At 43.5% G+C, this 17,021-nt stretch overlaps 1 protein-coding gene and 1 pseudogene across 1 annotated transcript in view; one reads left to right on the top strand and one right to left on the bottom strand.

Annotated features, from left to right (window-relative positions):
* Positions 1-4,378: 4,378 nt before the first annotated feature.
* Positions 4,379-17,021, top strand: part of THEM4 (thioesterase superfamily member 4) — a 39,613-nt gene continuing 26,970 nt past the window's right edge. The window contains exons 1-2 of the mRNA XM_060030060.1: positions 4,379-4,615; positions 13,579-13,720. Coding sequence (XP_059886043.1) covers positions 4,517-4,615; positions 13,579-13,720 — 241 coding nt within the window. The 5' untranslated portion in view covers positions 4,379-4,516. The remainder of the gene's footprint in view (positions 4,616-13,578; positions 13,721-17,021) is intronic.
* LOC132422568 (kelch-like protein 7) lies at positions 5,783-7,771 on the bottom strand (annotated as a pseudogene).

The raw sequence follows: 17,021 nt of genomic DNA, 5'->3' as shown, positions 1-17,021 counted from the left end.
AGCAATCCCACTACTGGGCACATAGCCTGAGAAAACCATAACTCAAAAAGAATCAGGGGGCTTCCCTGGTGGCGCAGTGGTTGAGAGTCCGCCTGCCAATGCAGGGGACACGGGTTCGTGCCCCGGTCCGGGAAGATCCCACATGCCGTGGAGTGGCTGGGCCCGTGAGCCATGGCCACTGGGCCTGCGCGTCTGGAGCCTATGCTCCACAAGGGGAGAGGCCACAATAGTGAGAGGCCCACATACCACAAAAAAAAAAGAGTCGTGTACCACAATGTTCACTGCAGTACTATTTACAATAGCCAGTACATGGAAGCAACCTAAGTGTTCATCGACAGATGAATGGATAAAGAAGATGTAGCACATATATACAATGGAATATTACTCAGCCATAAAAGAAATGAAATTGAGTTATTTGTAGTGAGGTGGATGGACCTAGAGTCTGTCGTACAGAGTGCAGTAAGTCAGAAAGAGAAAAACAAATACCGTATGCTAACACATATATATGGAATCTAAAATATATATATATGGTTCTGAAGAACCTAGGAGCAGGACAGGAATAAAGACTCAGACATAGAGAGTGGACTTGAGGACACGAGGAGGGGGAAGGGTAAGCTGGGATGAAGTAAGAGAGTGGCATGGACATACATACACTACCAAATGTAAAATAGCTAGCTAGTGGGAAGCAGCCACATAGCACAGGGAGATCAGCTCTGTGCTTTGTGACCACCTAGAGTGGTGGGATAGGGAGGGTGGGAGGGAAATGCAAGAAGGAGGGGATATGGGGATATATGTATATTTATAGCTGATTCACTTTGTTATAAAGCAGAAACTAACACAACGTTGTAAAGCAATCATACTCCAATCAAGATGTTAAAAAAGAGTATATACTATATGATTCTATTTAAATCGTGAGAAATTGTAAACTATAAGTGATGGAAAGCTGACCAGGGACTTCTCTGGTGGCACAGTGGTTAAGAATCTGCCTGCCAATGCAGGGGACACGGGTTTGAGCCCTGGTCTGGGAAGATCCCACATGCCTCAAAGCAACTAAGCCCGTGTGCCACAACTACTGAGCCTGCGCTCTAGAGCCCGCAAGCCACAACTACGGAGCCTGCGCTCTAGAGCCCGCAAGCCACAACTACGGAGCCTGCGTGCCACAACTGCTGAAGCCCGCCTGCCTAGAGCCCGTGGTCTGCAACAAGAGAGGCCACCGCAATGAGAAGCCTGCACACCACAACAAAGAGTAGCCCCCGCTCACAGCAACTAGAGAAAGCCCGCGCACAGCAACGAAGACCCAACGCAGCCAAAAACAAATAAAATAAAATAAATAAATTTATTTTTAAAAAAAGAAAGAAAGCAGACCAGTGTTTGCCTTGAGGGTAGGAGGCATGAGGAAACTTGTGGGTGACAGGCTCATTATCTTGATTGTAGTGATGTTTTCATAGGTGTCTACATGTAGCAAAATTCACCAACTTGTACACTTTAAATACATGCAGTTTATTATATGCCCCCATTAAACCTCTATAAAGCTGTTTACAGTATGAAAGGAGAATGGTGAAAAACACAAGTTTCACACAGTGGGCTTATTTCATTAAAGCACAGTTTTATCAAAAACAAGGATGAAAATTTATTCTTTGCGTAAGCCACACAAACATCCAAGAAAAACTTCCATTTCCAAGACTACCAATCCTATTCCTAGACCGTCATCTGCCCCATCTCCTTCCAAACTCGGCCAGACATTTCATGTGTTGTCAACATGAATACCTCTGATAAATACCTGGTGAGGAAGCCAGGTCAGAGTGTGGGTGACGGATCCAAATGCACTGCCACTACCTGACAAGTTTGAAAGTTATACTGAGTGAAATTGACCTAGAAGAGCTGTTGGTACATTTACAATCTTAGCAGGGCTGGAGTCTATTCATGGGTTTTGATGGACTCTAACTACATTGTAATCTGTACATATATACAATTTTAAGTTATCTGTATAACCTACCTTCTTATTCACTAACAGAAGTCATCCTGATTTATGGGTTTGTTTTATAATGTGCCTCTATCTGCATGCACCACATGGAAAGACAATAAACACAAAAAATACTTCGGGCTCTTGCTGCTAAACAAGTATTGAAGCAATGTGTGTGAGTTATTAAAAGAAGTACTACAATTAACAAGACAATTTGGCACTGTCCACGCCCTCAGGAAACTGGAATACTATACTGAAAAGAAGACAACTTCTCTTAGAGATAGAGGGTATGGTACGTGTGTTGGGGGAAGGGGGGCCATGAGATAGTCTCCTAAAATTACAGAATATCAACAGCCACCCCTTATGCCAAATCATCTTCAGTTTGAGTCGTTCTTACACGCCTTAACTCTCAAATTCCCTCTATCTCAGAATGCTATACCCTTACTCCCAGTTAATATGGTGGGTTTAAAATACACTGGGCATTCTTTCCTACTGACAAACTGATGGAGAAGTTCATGTAATCAAGGAAAATATCTGATACTAATTGCTCACACACACACAAAAAAGTAGAAGGGGACTCTCTGAACTTAGACCCAAGCCCAAAGCCAAGTTTATTTATCTCTGATAAATCTCTCCTGATACTAATCCCTCCAGTCCCACCTTTACTATGTGAGTAGTTACACAGCTGTGTTGGTGGGAAAATACTGTGTAATGATGTGCTGGGGGTAAGCAATTCTCGTAACCCGTTATTCTAGTAACCATTAAGAGTCTTAAAACTTCACCTCGGGATGGACTAAGACTGTGGTATATTGGTAAATATTTAATAAGGTAAGAAAGGAAGGCCCTCATTTGCAATATCTAAGTGAATACTCCCAGTCAGTCAATTTTAAGCTACCACTGTGATGTGACTAAATGCGATGTTGGGAAGATGTGTGCCTAGTATCCCCCCCATACAAATGAGATAAAAATAAATAACCTCAAGAGCACATACAATGGTAAAATGTAGTAAAAATAATTAGGTAGTTACAGTTTTTAGTATCTAATACTGTCACCGGCCAAGCCCATTAACAATTCCCGGGAAATAAAAATAGAATCTGGGTAATAAGACAAAGTTTAACCTTTTTATTTTTCTTTGTGCTTAGTCCAGTTTCACTTGCTCACAGGGTGTTGCATGCAGAGATCTTACACCAGGCCCTTCAGACCAGAGTTCCTAGTGTGAAAAGGCTGGGCCTGGCACCTCAGCTCTGGGCCCCTGTCCAGAAGTGCTGCACAGGCCCCTGCAATCCAAAAGAACCCTATAAAGCAGCCCCAGCCAAACGCCTTTGGGGAACAGCACGTACTTGAGAGCTTGAACTCCCACCTCTTCATTCTTTGACTTCCTTTGCGTTCGAACCAAACTTGGTCTCCTACTGGCTCCAAGATACCGGTCAGAAGGACACTTGCTGGGGACTGACTGGGGAGTGTCATTACAATACCTTCATTTTTTAAATATTACTTAATTGTAAGTTTATATAATTTAAATTTTAATGATGGCAGTGTTTAAGGATTGGCTAGCCGAATACTTACAATTTTAACGAGACTGTTCAAGTCACCTTCAACACACCACTGGCCTGGGGGTACTTTCTTTCTGAGGTGAATACAAGGTAACTTCAAGTAACTTCGAACTTGAACTTCGGTGACTCCTACTGAAAGAGAAGATCCTGGCAACAAGTAAAACTTGATATATTCTTTTTAATACAACAATGAAGAAACAAGGGCCCAGGTACAATTAAAGAGCGTATAAGGTGTTAGGTGGTGGAGTGGGACTTGGAGCTCAGATATGTCTCCAAAGCTAAGAGATGAATACATCCGTCAGGTGTTGCTACAATTTCTAGCTGAAAAAGCCAGACTCGAGGACTTTTAGCTCTGCCCGGAGCCTTAAGGGTGTGTGTGGAGGGGCGGCGCAAGAGGTGGAGAACTTAGCTTTCTAAGCGTATGTCCTCTGCACCCAGAAGTCTCTCTACAGAGCAATCCCAACCACGGATTTGTCCACGGCCTCCAAGAAAATATTCTATTCCTACAATCCGCTGAGTGCGCTCCTACCCACCTGACGGCTTAAGTCTTCTGCGGGAGGTAGAACTACTAGGGAACAGAGAGCACAGAATTCGGTCGGCCGGCGCGAGTCGGGAAAAAAGCCAGCGAATCCTCATTAGTAGCGCGTGGCCGCCTGGGCTGAGGGGCTGAGGGCCGTGAACTGCAGCCGCGGACCCGCCCTCCCAGGCCTCCTGGTCCTCCCCAGGCCGCCGAGCCGCCGGCGCCACGCGCGCCTCTCCAGCCGCCCTCTCGAGGCTTGACATTTGCTCCGGAAGTGGCTCCGGAGCCTGAGGCGGGCCTAGGATTTTACCGGACGAAAAGACCGACGCCCCCGCTGCCTTCACGCCCCGCCCTCCGCTCCCCTAAGATAAAGAGGAAGAGCGGGCCGTTGGGTGGCTGGTTGGGTGAGTCGGCCTCTGCCGCGCCCGGGAGCCAGCCGCCGCACTTCCGGCGGCCGGAGCCCCGTGCACGCTCGAAGCCATGTTGAGGAGCTGCACCGCGGCACTGCGCACGCTCCGAGCCCTGCGCGGCAGGCGGGAAGGCGCGTGCCCCGCTGCGAGGGACCCGGTACTCGCGCGGGTGAGTCCCGGGCGCTGGGCGGCGGAAATGGGCAGAGGGGTGGGACTTTCCGTCAGGAACAACCCTGTGATATGGATATGTTCAGCTGTATCCATTTCCTCAGCCAGCTGACCTCAGAATAAAAGCTAACATCAGCTCCAAGAGGCATCAATGTTAACGGGGTCAGCGGATCTTTCAGTCCTGAGATTCAAGCCGTAAGAAACTGCACAGGAGGGTGACGCCGTTTGTTGGTTTTTTTTTTTAAACATCTTTATTGGAATATAATTGCTTTACAATGGTGTGTTAGTTTCTGCTGTATGACAAAGTGAATCAGCTATACGTATACATATATCCCCATATCTCCTCCCTCTTGAGCCTCCCCTCCCACCCCCCCTTCTAGGTGGGGTGACCCGTTTTGAATAAGTGTGCAGGATGCTTGAGTCATGTTAGCAGGTCAAGGAATACAGCTGCTACTAATATTAATAAAGAAAGGTTGTGCCTTAAGCAAGGTCACATAGAAAACACGTGGTACAGTTGGAATCTGAACCGAAGCAGTCTGCCTCCTAACCATTACATTATACCCTCAGGAGAAGAGTACGTCTCTAACAAGGGTTTAATCCTAGTTCTCTACTACTAGTTTATCTACTACTTTACTTATCTACTAGAAAAACTGTTAAGATATTCTGTCTTACCATTTTTCAGTCAGCAATTAATACAGATATTTGCTGCCTCTCACCAGCTATATCCAAGGAATATCTAAAGATAGTAGTTTATAGGGATATTGGCTTAATTCTAGATAATTAAATTAAGTGGTACTGCTTAAATTGTCCTCTCTGAAGGAGATCAGTTCAATGAAAATAATCATTTTGGACTCGTAAAGGACACACACAAGTGGATCCCATTTAATGATAGTTAAAACCATTTTAACATCTCTGAAAATGTTAAGTTCAAGAACTTTCTTTTTTTAATATTGATTTATTTTATTTTTGGCTGCATCAGGTCTTAGTTGCGGCACGCAGGATCTTTGTTACGGCTTAGTTGTGGCATGCAGGATCTTTCGTTGTGGTGCACGGGCTTAGTTGCCCCGCCGCATGTGGGAGCTTAGTTCCCCAAGACCAGGGATCCAACCCGTGTTCCCTGCATTGGAGAGCAGATTCTTAACCACTGGACCACCAGGGAAGTCTCAAGTTCAAGAATGTTAAAACAATTTCTATACAGTCCTTATTATTAAGCAGTCTGCTTGAATGAATAATGAAATAATGTTCACTTTGGGAGAGTCAAGGTAACTAATAATAATTTATAATGAAATCAGCTTCCTTGATTGTTTTAATATTAGAAATAATAAAGACAACCAACTTATATTAAAATAAGTAATAGTAAATGGTTAAAAAATTTTAAGGTGAAGTTTTTAGCAAAAAGAAAGGAGAGGCTGGCACTTCTAATAGAAACATTTAATAAATATTGTAATGGGATTCTAATGGTGTTAGCTTTAGAGAATAAGTAATAATTGATGGAATGAGGATGTTTTTATTGGCAGTTATTTAAATTTTTCCACTTGAAGTCTAAAGACTTGTGGTTGAATATAAAAAAGAGCATTAAGTATGGGCCATTTATAAGAACAAAGACGTCAAAAGAGAATTCTAAAGTTACAGTCTCACTTCCAGGCTCGTGCAGAATATACTTCTCTTTTCAACTTTGGGTTCAAGTATCTACAAGACTGTGGTTGGGAGCCTCCAGATAGGGCTATGCGGTAGTCATGTTTCTTTCTTCTGGGCCTTGTGTCTTCTACCAGTTCTTCTCAATCCTTTGGAGACAGGAGATGATACCTCATTCCACTTATCACCATTTTAAGGCATTCAGGATTGTCTTGAATAAGTGGTTCAACTTCTGTCTTTTTTTTTTTTTTTTTTTTTTTTTTTGCTTTACGCGGGCCTCTCACTGTTGGGGCCTCTCCCGTTGCGGAGCACAGGCTCCGGACGCGCAGGCTCAGCGGCCGTGGCTCACGGGCCTAGCCGTTCCACGGCATGTGGGATCTTCCCGGACCGGGGCACGAACCCACGTCCCCTGCGTCGGCAGGCGGACTCTCAACCACTGCGCCACCAGGGAAGCCCCTCTACTGTCTTAATTAAGAAATTCTTCGATATAAGAGGAAACCTGACTTAAGCAAGGATGTCAACCATAAATGGCTGGCAATTAGGTTCATCATATTTCAACCACCTGACTGCAGCCTCGTAAACCTGATCCTCTGCTCTCACAGTTAGAGTGTCCTGATTGAGGAGATGTGTAACTCACCTGGCATCAAGTTGTAGAAATTCATTAGTTTTATAAAATTCAGTAAAATGCTGATGAATAAAGTCATCTGCAGTTGCGTTCAATTTAGGACAGTGTAGACACTCTGCTAGCCCACTTATACCAAGACAATTGGAAGCATCAACTTGTTCTTTGAAAAAAATCAACACACATTTCTTCACAGGTTCAATCTAGTACTGGTTTGCTGCATCTAACAAAGGCTGAACATTGTTGCTATTCACAGAAATTCTAATGCTATAAGTGAATTCCACAAGTTATTTAATAATGTCAGGTTCAGCATCTTTGAGTTCTACTTCAAAGAACTTTGATTCAAGCATGTTAGTTGTGAACATTAATTTTAAAAAATAACTGGCTGCAGCAAGGACAACACAGTGAACAGCTGTCTTTCGTTCCTGGACCATAAGGATCACATCACACAGTGTTTTCTTTGGATTTATGTAGCTTGTCAACAAGGTTCTGCAGTCAGTGCCTCCCAGCGTGATTTCAAGTTGACCCTGGGTATAAATCCCTGGGTAGACCGTAGATTCAACTATAGTTGGGTGATGGATTTAAATCACTGTTTCCGCATGTTATTCATGACGCCCATGAAGTTTGCCAATTTAGCTTCCTCTCGAGCAGCAAGTTTCTTTTCGGTCTTCTTGCCACTCTTCTCCACCCCGGAGGCTGCCATCCTCCGTCAGCACGGTTCACGCCTGAACCGCCGTTCCAGGCGAAGGGTTGCAGGCTCCCGATACTCTGGGGCTTGTGTTTATCAAACACCTTGACCGGGATGGGTGGCTGCAGCGCCCTGCTCCCGAACCAGCGAGCCAGCGGCAGACCACTGCGGTAGGACAAGGCCCTGTGGCCCCCTCAAGCTCGCCGGGAAGCGACGACGCGGGCTCTGCTGCGTCTCCCACAGAACCGAAGCCCAGAGAAGGAGCCTGTGCCAGCTTACTTTTAAAGAGTAATGGGTGCAGATCGGTTATTAATCCTGTACCATAGTGCACTTTGGAAAATAAAATGCCCTGTGCTAATCTCACAACAAAGATAGATTCGTTTCTTTAATATGTTGGTGTCTTGTAATCTATGTTGAGAATATTTCAGGCTTTATAACAGTAGTATTTACAGGGCTTACAAACCATGCTTCTTTTGGTTCAGTAACTTAATCTTAAAAAGAGACACACTAAAAAGTTGTAACTGGGCTTCCCTGGTGGCGCAGTGGTTGAGAGTCCGCCTGCCGATGCAGGGGACACGGGTTCATGCCCCGGTCCGGGAAGATCCCACATGCCGCGGAGCGGCTGGGCCCGTGAGCCATGGCCGCTGAGCCTGCGCGTCCAGAGCCTGTGCTCCACAACAGGGGAGGCCACAACAGTGAGAGGCCCGTGTACCGAAAAAAAAAAAAAAAAGTTGTAACTTAAGCCCTACTTGAAAAATACATAATCAGAGATCTAGCAAGACCTTTCCTCTATTAAGGGCAACAAAAAATAGTGATTATCCCTCACATCCCTCATGCCCAGAGTCTATGCTGTGTATTTACAGGTGCCTTTACTTCAAGTATCTCTTAATTCTCATCTCCTTGGACTGAAACTTTCATTATTTTTATTTCTCACAACATCATAGTGTTCATCTGTGGTCCCAAACTCAACATGCCCCAAACTAAAATTAATGGTTTCACTCCTACTTTCCGCCTCCTGACGTGTACATGAACACTAACGAAAACCTCCCCTTTCTTTTCCTTCTATCCACTCCAACCTTCAAACCACAAGTCAAGAATCATCCAAAACTCTTCTACTTTCTCTTCCCCCATGATCTTGCGCCTCCCTCCCACCCTCCCTACTCACCCCAATCATGTAGTTTTTAAAGTACATAAATTCTGGAAGTAACCTAACACACACAATTAGTCATAAATTAATATGTATTGACTAATACCTGTCAATTAAGAGGTAGAATAGGATGTGTAAGCTTTGGAGTTGTGAATTTGGGCTTACCGCATCCATAGGTCTCATCTTAAATAGGGAACTCTAGGTTTGATCAGTTCTAGCATCCTTTCATGGACCAGTACAACAGAGATAATAAAGGCTTTTAGGAATTAGAATGACTCCCTTGACCCTGGGCTCTCCTACCTGATTGTAACTTTGAAAGTCTGGGGGATTCAGCTAAATGCAACAATCTTTTTTTTTTTTTTTTCCCTTTTTTGGCTCTGCATGGCATGTGGGATCTTAGTTCCCTGACCAGGGATCAAACCCACGCCACAATCCTTGGTCCCAATATCCTAAATATCTCTTAAATCTTTTTCATTCCTCTCTACCTAGTTCACCTTCTGACCACATTTCTCCTGGACCTTTACAACAGTCTTTTAACTGGTTTCCTTACCATTGCTTCTCACCTTACAATTCATCCTTTACATTAGAGGGAGCTTTCTAAAACCTAATTTCATGTTACTGCTTTGCTTAAAACTCCTTAAGCCTCCCCATAATGGAAAAAGTACTTTGCCACTCAAGTACCACCTTCATGATTCTCTAAAGACTCCTTTCTTGGGTTTCCCTGGTGGCACAGTGGTTGAGAGTCTGCCTGCCGATGCAGGGGACACGGGTTCGTGCCCCGGTCCAGGAAGATCCCACATGCCGCGGAGCGGCTGGGCCCGTGAGCCATGGCCGCTGAGCCTGCGTGTCCGGAGCCTGTGCTCCGCAAAGGGAGAGGCCACAACAGAGAGGCCCGCGTACCGCCAAAAAAAAAAAAAAAAAAAAAAAAGTTCATTGCGGGACTTCCCTGGTAGCCCAGTGGTTAAGGCTCCGGACTTCCACTGCAGGGGGAGTGGGTTTGATCCCTGGTCAGGGAACTAAGATCCCACATGCCATGCAGTGCCAAAAAAGGGGAGAAAAAAAAAAAGATTGTTGCATTTAGCTGAATCCCCCAGACTTTCAAAGTTACAATCAGGTAGGAGAGCCCAGGGTCAAGGGAGTCACTCTAATTCCTAAAAGCCTTTATTATCTCTGTTGCACTGGTCCATGAAAGGATGCTAGAACTGATCAAACCTAGAGTTCCCTATTTAAGATGAGACCTATGGATGCGGTAAGCCCAAATTCACAACTCCAAAGCTTACACATCCTATTCTACCTCTTAATTGACAGGTATTAGTCAATACATATTAATTTATGACTAATTGTGTGTGTTAGGTTACTTCCAGAATTTATGTACTTTAAAAACTACATGATTGGGGTGAGTAGGGAGGGTGGGAGGGAGGCGCAAGAGGGAGGGGTTATGGGGATATATGTATACATATAACTAATTCCCTTTGTTATACAGCAGAAACTAACACAACATTGTAAAGCAATTATACTCCAATAAAGATGTTAAAAAAAAAAAAGCCATCAGTGCATACTGGAATTTGATGGCAAGAATAGGCACATGAGTAATAGCTTTGAAAAATAAATTAAATAAAAAGAGAAAAAAAAACTATATGATTGGGACTGGATTCTAAGGAAATAAACAAAAGTAGAGAAAAGACTATATTCACAGTGTTCCAATGATCCTTTTCATTTAAAGCAGCAAAAGATTGGAAACAATTTACATGTACAATTTAAATGGTTAAGTAAATTATAGTATATCATTTTAAAGGACTATTTTTCTGCTGTTGAAAATGGTGATAACTGAGATTAAGGGCGTGAGAAAGTGAACACTAAAGAATTTTAAGTGATGAAGCAAAAGAAAAATTATATTTCTTACTGAGATTACAAGTATATTAAGAAAAGCTGTAGTTAAAAAAACTTGGAGGAGGGATTTCTGTGGTGGTCCAGTGGTTAAGACTCCAAGCTCTCAATGCTGGGGGCCCGAGTTCAATTCCTGGTCGGGGAACTAGATCCCACCTACTGCAACTAAGATCCCACATGCCGTAACTAAAGGATCCCTCATGCTGCAACCCCACATGCCTCAACTGAAGATCCTGCACGTGGCAACAAAGATCTCACATGCCGCAACTAAGACCCAGCACGGCCAAATAAATAAATAAATAAATATTAAAAAAAATAACTTGGAGGAAATATATCAAAATTTTACCATTAGTTATATTAAGATGGAGAGATAATGAGTGGGTTAAAAATTTTTGTTTTTCTTTTCTTTCCTTCCCAGATTTTCTGAGCTGAAAGGCTGAAGGGATAAGCCAATCCAAAACCATAGGAAAAAACAAAGGTACAAATACTGAGCTAGGGAGTGGAGTGTTCTCAACCGTACTCATGTTTCCCCTCACGAATTCAAGACTTCCTTTTGTTAGCCGGGAAGTTTTTAGTTCCATAGAGTTCTTGGGACGGGCTCCCTAAATTCTTACCATCAGGCCAGGATCAGAGCCAGCCCAGAGGTCAGCAGAAGGCTGGTTGGCTGGTTCCTCCATCACAATAACAGCACCTCCCTGTACCCTGGGGTGTAGTCCCAGTGTTGTAGGTACATTGAATCTGAATGAATTGATAAGGGTGCCTGGAAGTAGAATGCCACAGAGTTGATAGCTTCTGTGATCTTAATGTTCCAGGATTTCTGCAGAAGTCAAAATAACTGATTTTCCTTTCTGGTGCCGATGGGCATTTGCTTTGTCCAGCTCTTTTGTAGGTGACACTTTGTCCCCCAAGTCCTCCAGGGCCCATGTACCTTTCCACCTGCTGTGTGGGCACTGGAGTGGTAGCAGTGCTGAGTGCTACAGAGAAATAGCACTGGTGGAAGCTGTGGTTATTATGACACCAAGAACTTTCCCCCTCCAACCCCCTCCTCCTCTTTCTTTGTATTCTCTTTCTTGGCATCTGGGTCTGTCACCTACTCCGTTGAACAGTTCAGAAACCTGAGATTGGCTCTTGTATTTTTCCTCTTCCCTCACTGTCCTTATCCAAATAGTCACCAAGTTCTGCTTCATGCATTCATAATTTTTCACCTGAGTTATTCCAGTAGCCTCTAGACAGGGCCCTCTGATTCCAATCTTGAAATCACTCCCACTATCTTTTGTATTATGGCTAAATCTGATCTTGTCACTCCCCTATTTAAAATCCCTCCGAGAGCACTGCAGATGCAATTCAAACCAGTTAACTTAGTGTAGAAGCTTCTCACAGTCAGGCACTTGCCTACGTCTCTGCAGCCACCTGCTCTTCCCCTTGTACTGAAACAATGCCAAGCTTCCTTGAGGCCTTAGTTTCATCATCTGTAAAATGGGGATAATAATTTGTACCTACTTCATATGGTTGTTGTAAGGCCCCTCAAAACTGTTTCATGCCTCCTTGCCTTTGCACACAGTGTTCCTTTGCCTACAATACCCTTTCTATCTGGCTAATTTCTGCTTGTCTAATGAAGGTTCAAGTCAAAGAACCCCTACCTGAATACCCAATCTCAGATGAATACCTCTCCCCTGTGCTCTGGCTTCCTCTGTGTTTCCCACTGGTAACACTTTTTACCTGGAGGAAAACTGTCTGTCCTTCATCTCTCTTTATCACCAGTTCCTGGCTGCTGACTTTAAAAAAATGCACCACATGAGAGTTGCGAATTAAGTTTTATTTGAGGCAAAATCAGGAGCCCGGGAGACAGCATCTCAGATAGCTTTGAGAAACTGTTCCAAAGAGGCAGGGGGGAAGGTCACTATATATGTGATTTTGGTGAAAGGGGAGTACATGCAATCAAGCTAGTCTCTAGTGAAGGTTACTGCTAGTCACAAGGAACAGATGTCACCATGAAGGATTTTAGTGCTTTTCTAAATATGAGGACATACAAGAATTGGGCTCATAAAATCAGCTCCTGAGGGGCTTCCCTGGTGGCGCAGTGGTTGAGAGTCTGCCTGCCGATGCAGGGGACGCGGATTCGTGCCCCGGTCCGGGAAGATCCCACATGCCACGGAGCAGCTGGGCCTGTGAGCCATGGCCGCTGAGCCTGCGCGTCCGGAGCCTGTGCTCCGCAACGGGAGAGGCCACAACAGTGAGAGACCCACGTACCGCCAAAAAAAAAAAAAAAAAAAATCAGCTCCTGAAAATACCTAACTATCTGAAGACCTCTTCTGCCAGTTTTTCTCAGAGCACAGGATGCCTCATTTCTGTCCTCCACCCTGAACTCCTTTCAGGGGGTGTTGAAAATCAGCAGGTGCAGCAGCACATGATTTAATCCTTGTAGAGGTGGATGTCAAGTGCCGGTTTGTAGTTGACGTGGCTGACCTGTGTTTGATTAAGGTTTAAAAAAAAGAAGGGGGTCTGCAGACCTGGGCTTAATACCAACTCTGCTAATGGCTAGTTGGGTGACATTGAGCAAATCATTTATCCTCTCTCAATCTCCCAATTCTCCCAAGGAGAGAGGACCAGGTGATCCTAGAAATTTGTTTCCACTTCAAAACAACAAGCTTGGGGCTTCCCTGGTGGCGCAGTGGTTGAGGGTCCGCCTGCTGATGCAGGGGACATGGGTTCGTGCCCCGGTCCGGGAAGATCCCACATGCCGCGGAGCGGCTGGGCCCGTGAGCCATGGCCACTGAGCCTGCGTGTCCGGAGCCTGTGCTCCGCAACGGGAGAGGCCACAACAGTGAGAGGCCCACCTACCGCAAACAAAACAAAACAAAACAAACAAACAAACAAAAAGCTTTTGGGAAGAGGAAAAGCAGCAAGATAGTCTTAGAAAATAAGAGAATATGTTATGAAATAGGATGTACCTACCATTACTCTCCTTTTTTTCCTTTCTTTTAGAGATGGTTTTCTACAGAGAAAGTCATTCCTAAGGACTATGCTCTCCCCAACCCCAGCTGGAGCAAGGACTTAAGACTCCTCTTTGACCAGTTCATGAAGAAATGTGAAGACGGCTCCTGGGAACGTTTACCTTCATATAAAAGTAAATATACTCAAAAGAGTGAAGATTTCAAAACCTATTTTCTTGGTAGGAATAGGTACACTCCCATAAAGAATATTTAAATATCAAATATAAAACTAAGATCAGATTGAAGTACTTGTTACCACTTGAAAAAGGAAGGAGGATAGTGCAGGGGGTTTGCTATATTCTCCAGTTTTATAGGCCAGAAATCTCAATAAAATTCACAGATTGTGGGAGAGCATGAAGTCTGTTGCCATTAATAAGAATGCCCCCACCGTGGCATCATCATCACCATTATCAGGAAGGGGCCCCCAGAAAGACTCCACCCTACCACATTCTCATCACCTCTCTGTCTTGAGGCTGTCATCACTAACCTCAATTTACTGTTTATCCCAATATATGGCTCTGTCACCCTAAGCAGCTCAGAGTACTCAAGTCATCCCCTCATCTCCCAGACTCTAAACTCCCAAGGCAAACTACCCCACCTCCAACACATACACATTGCACTTCCTGTCCTTTGTGTGTGTGTGTGTATGTGTTTTAATTAATAGACTTCTTTTTTTAGTAGTTTCAGGTCTATAGAAAAAAGAGTGGAAAGAACAGAGTTCCCATATACCCCTTAATTCCTTCTGCCAGCTTTCCATTTATTAACGTCTTGCGATAGTAAAGTACATTTGTTGTAATGGTGAGACTGTATTAATACATTAACTAAAGTCCATAGTTTACATTAGGGTTCACTGTGTAATACTTGATGAGTTTTGACAAATGTATAATGACATATAACATACGGAATAGTTCCACCACCTTAAAAATTCACTGTGTCCCCCGTTCATCTGTCCCTCCTTCTCCCGAACCCTTGGCAACCACTGATCTTTTTACTCTCTCCATGGTTTTGCCTTTTCCAGAATACATACAGTATGTAGCCTTTTCAGATTGTTTTCTTTCACTTAATAATATACATTTATTAAGGTACATTTATTTTTTCCACAGCAGTTAACACCATCTGGCATGCCTTGTGTTTATTTAACAGTGTGTCTCTCACCACTAGAGTGTTTGCTTCTGTCGACTTAAGAAAAAATGCACAATGTGAGAGTTGCGAGTTAAGTTTTATTTGGGGCAAAATGAGGACTGCAGCTCGGGAGACAGCATTTCCGATAGCTCTGAGAAACTGCTCCAGAGAGGTAGGGGGGAAGGTCAGTATATATGTGATTTTGGTGAAGGGGGAACGCATGCAATCAAGCATATATTTTTTTGCAGAAGGTTTCTGCTAGTCACGAGGAGCAGACATCACCGTGAAGGATTTTAGTGCTTTTCTAGATATGAGGAGATACAAGAATTGGGCTCATAAAATCGGTCCTGAAAATATCTGTCTGAAGACCTATTCTGCCAGTTTTTCCCAGAGCACAGAGCGCCTCATTTCTGCTCTCCACCCTGAACTCCTTTCCGGGGGTGTTGAAAATCAGTAGCTGCAGCAGCACATGATTTAATCCTTGTAAAGGGAGTTGGTAAGTGCCAATGGCAAGTGCCAATTTGTAGTTGACAGCGCCTCCTCATGGTCATAAATTTGACCATGATTTGGGAGGGATTTCATGACCATTTTGTCCCATGGTGCTAGGAAGGCTCATTCCTAGGTCTGGTGAAGATTTTGCTGATAGGCCACTCAGTGTGCTATTACTGGACTAGGTCTTTTAACAGTAACTAAAGACTCTGGACCACCTGTCTTACTAATCTGTTATGGTCCAGGAAAATTCCCTCTTGTCGTATCTTCCCATATCTAGAGTTACAGTATTACAATCATTGATCTCATAAAAAACTATATATTTTTGTTGGAGGCTCAGTCACACATTTGGTAATGCAAGAAACAACAATCTTGTAAAACAGGAAAAATGCAAATAACATAGCTAGCAATATTATTAAAGTCATAAGTGAGAATTCAGCCAAGAACTTCCATTAGGTACAGCCCAGTATATCTTCAGCTCACCTGACTTAGTCTGTTCTGTACCAATCGTTATCTTTCAGGGAAATGGTGTATTGTCACTGTCCATAAGGCTCCCAGCCCAATTTCCTAGTTACTACGCTGGTTATCCTTAGTATAATTTGATTGTTCCCAAGGTAAAAGGGTGCCTTAAAACTTAAATGACCATAGCCTGGTGTTAACCACCTAAATCCATCCCATAATTGCGGGAGCTTTTATTCCTTGGCTGAAATTTTGCTGTTGCTCTGATTGAGCTTGAGTAACTTTAGAGGAAAATTCATTTTTTTATGGCCAGGGTCAGAGCAGGTATTATTAATTGTCTAGGTGAGGGGATCCCATCTAGTAATATCACGAGTAGCCTGAACAGGACTGAACTTTCTTTCTTCTGAAATAAATTTCCTAAGGACCATCCAATTAGAGGCTTGGAGTAGAGCAATCCACCAAGGTAATCCAAAAGTACTAGACAAAGGTGATTGGCCACAAACCCAACAATTGGATTGATTTTTTAAACTAGCATAGGATCGTGTCCATGATAGAAAACATTTGATTTATATGCAAAGGTCTGAGAAGTCAAGAAAACTTTATAAATGATAATACGAATCAGGTCCAGCATCTTGGGTAAGCTGTCTGCTTCTGATGTTGTCTTCTTCTCATCCTGGTGTGAGTGTAGTTTCCTCTGTTTGAGCGGTGTTTTAAGGTGAGTTTGAGGTCAGCAGTCCTCTCTATAGACCAGTCCGGTGCAGCAGCCCTTTTTAAGTGGCAAATATGAATCCAAGAGTGGATCCCTTTAGTTTTGCTGCACATGAGCTAGTTAAGGGTACCTGGTGAGGGCCTTTCCATCTGGGTTGGAGTGAGTCCTTTAAATGATGTCTTTTCCAATATACATAGTCCCCTGGTTGCAGGTCATAGGGCAAATGATCTTCATCCAAAGATAGATTACTGAGATAAGCTTCAAAAACAAACTTAGAGTGTGCTTTTAATAATACAATTTAACTTTATATCAATATAACATAGCAACAAGGAACTATCCTGGAAGTGAGTCTTAGTAAATACAGACCTCCATTAACAAAACTGGGATTTAACATCCATTGAAACATCTTTTTCTCTCTAAAATTACCCTCATTTCTACCAAATATAACCAAATTAAGACTAATTTGTTTGCAAAATAAATCTGGTCTCAATACACTTGGCCTGATGATATAACTATAATTGATCATATAGGCTTTTTGCTTGCTGAAACTTTTATAAGGAGTCTCAGGCTGGACTTTTAAAATACCTCTCAGGGCTAAGAAAGTCACCAACGGCTTATCACAGATTTCACCTAACAGATCTAGGTGAATTCCTCCC

This window comes from Delphinus delphis, chromosome 1, assembly GCF_949987515.2.
Source record: "Delphinus delphis chromosome 1, mDelDel1.2, whole genome shotgun sequence".
NCBI lineage: Eukaryota > Metazoa > Chordata > Mammalia > Artiodactyla > Delphinidae > Delphinus > Delphinus delphis.
Note: the sequence above shows the minus strand (reverse complement) of the source record. Positions and strands in the feature narration are given on the sequence as shown.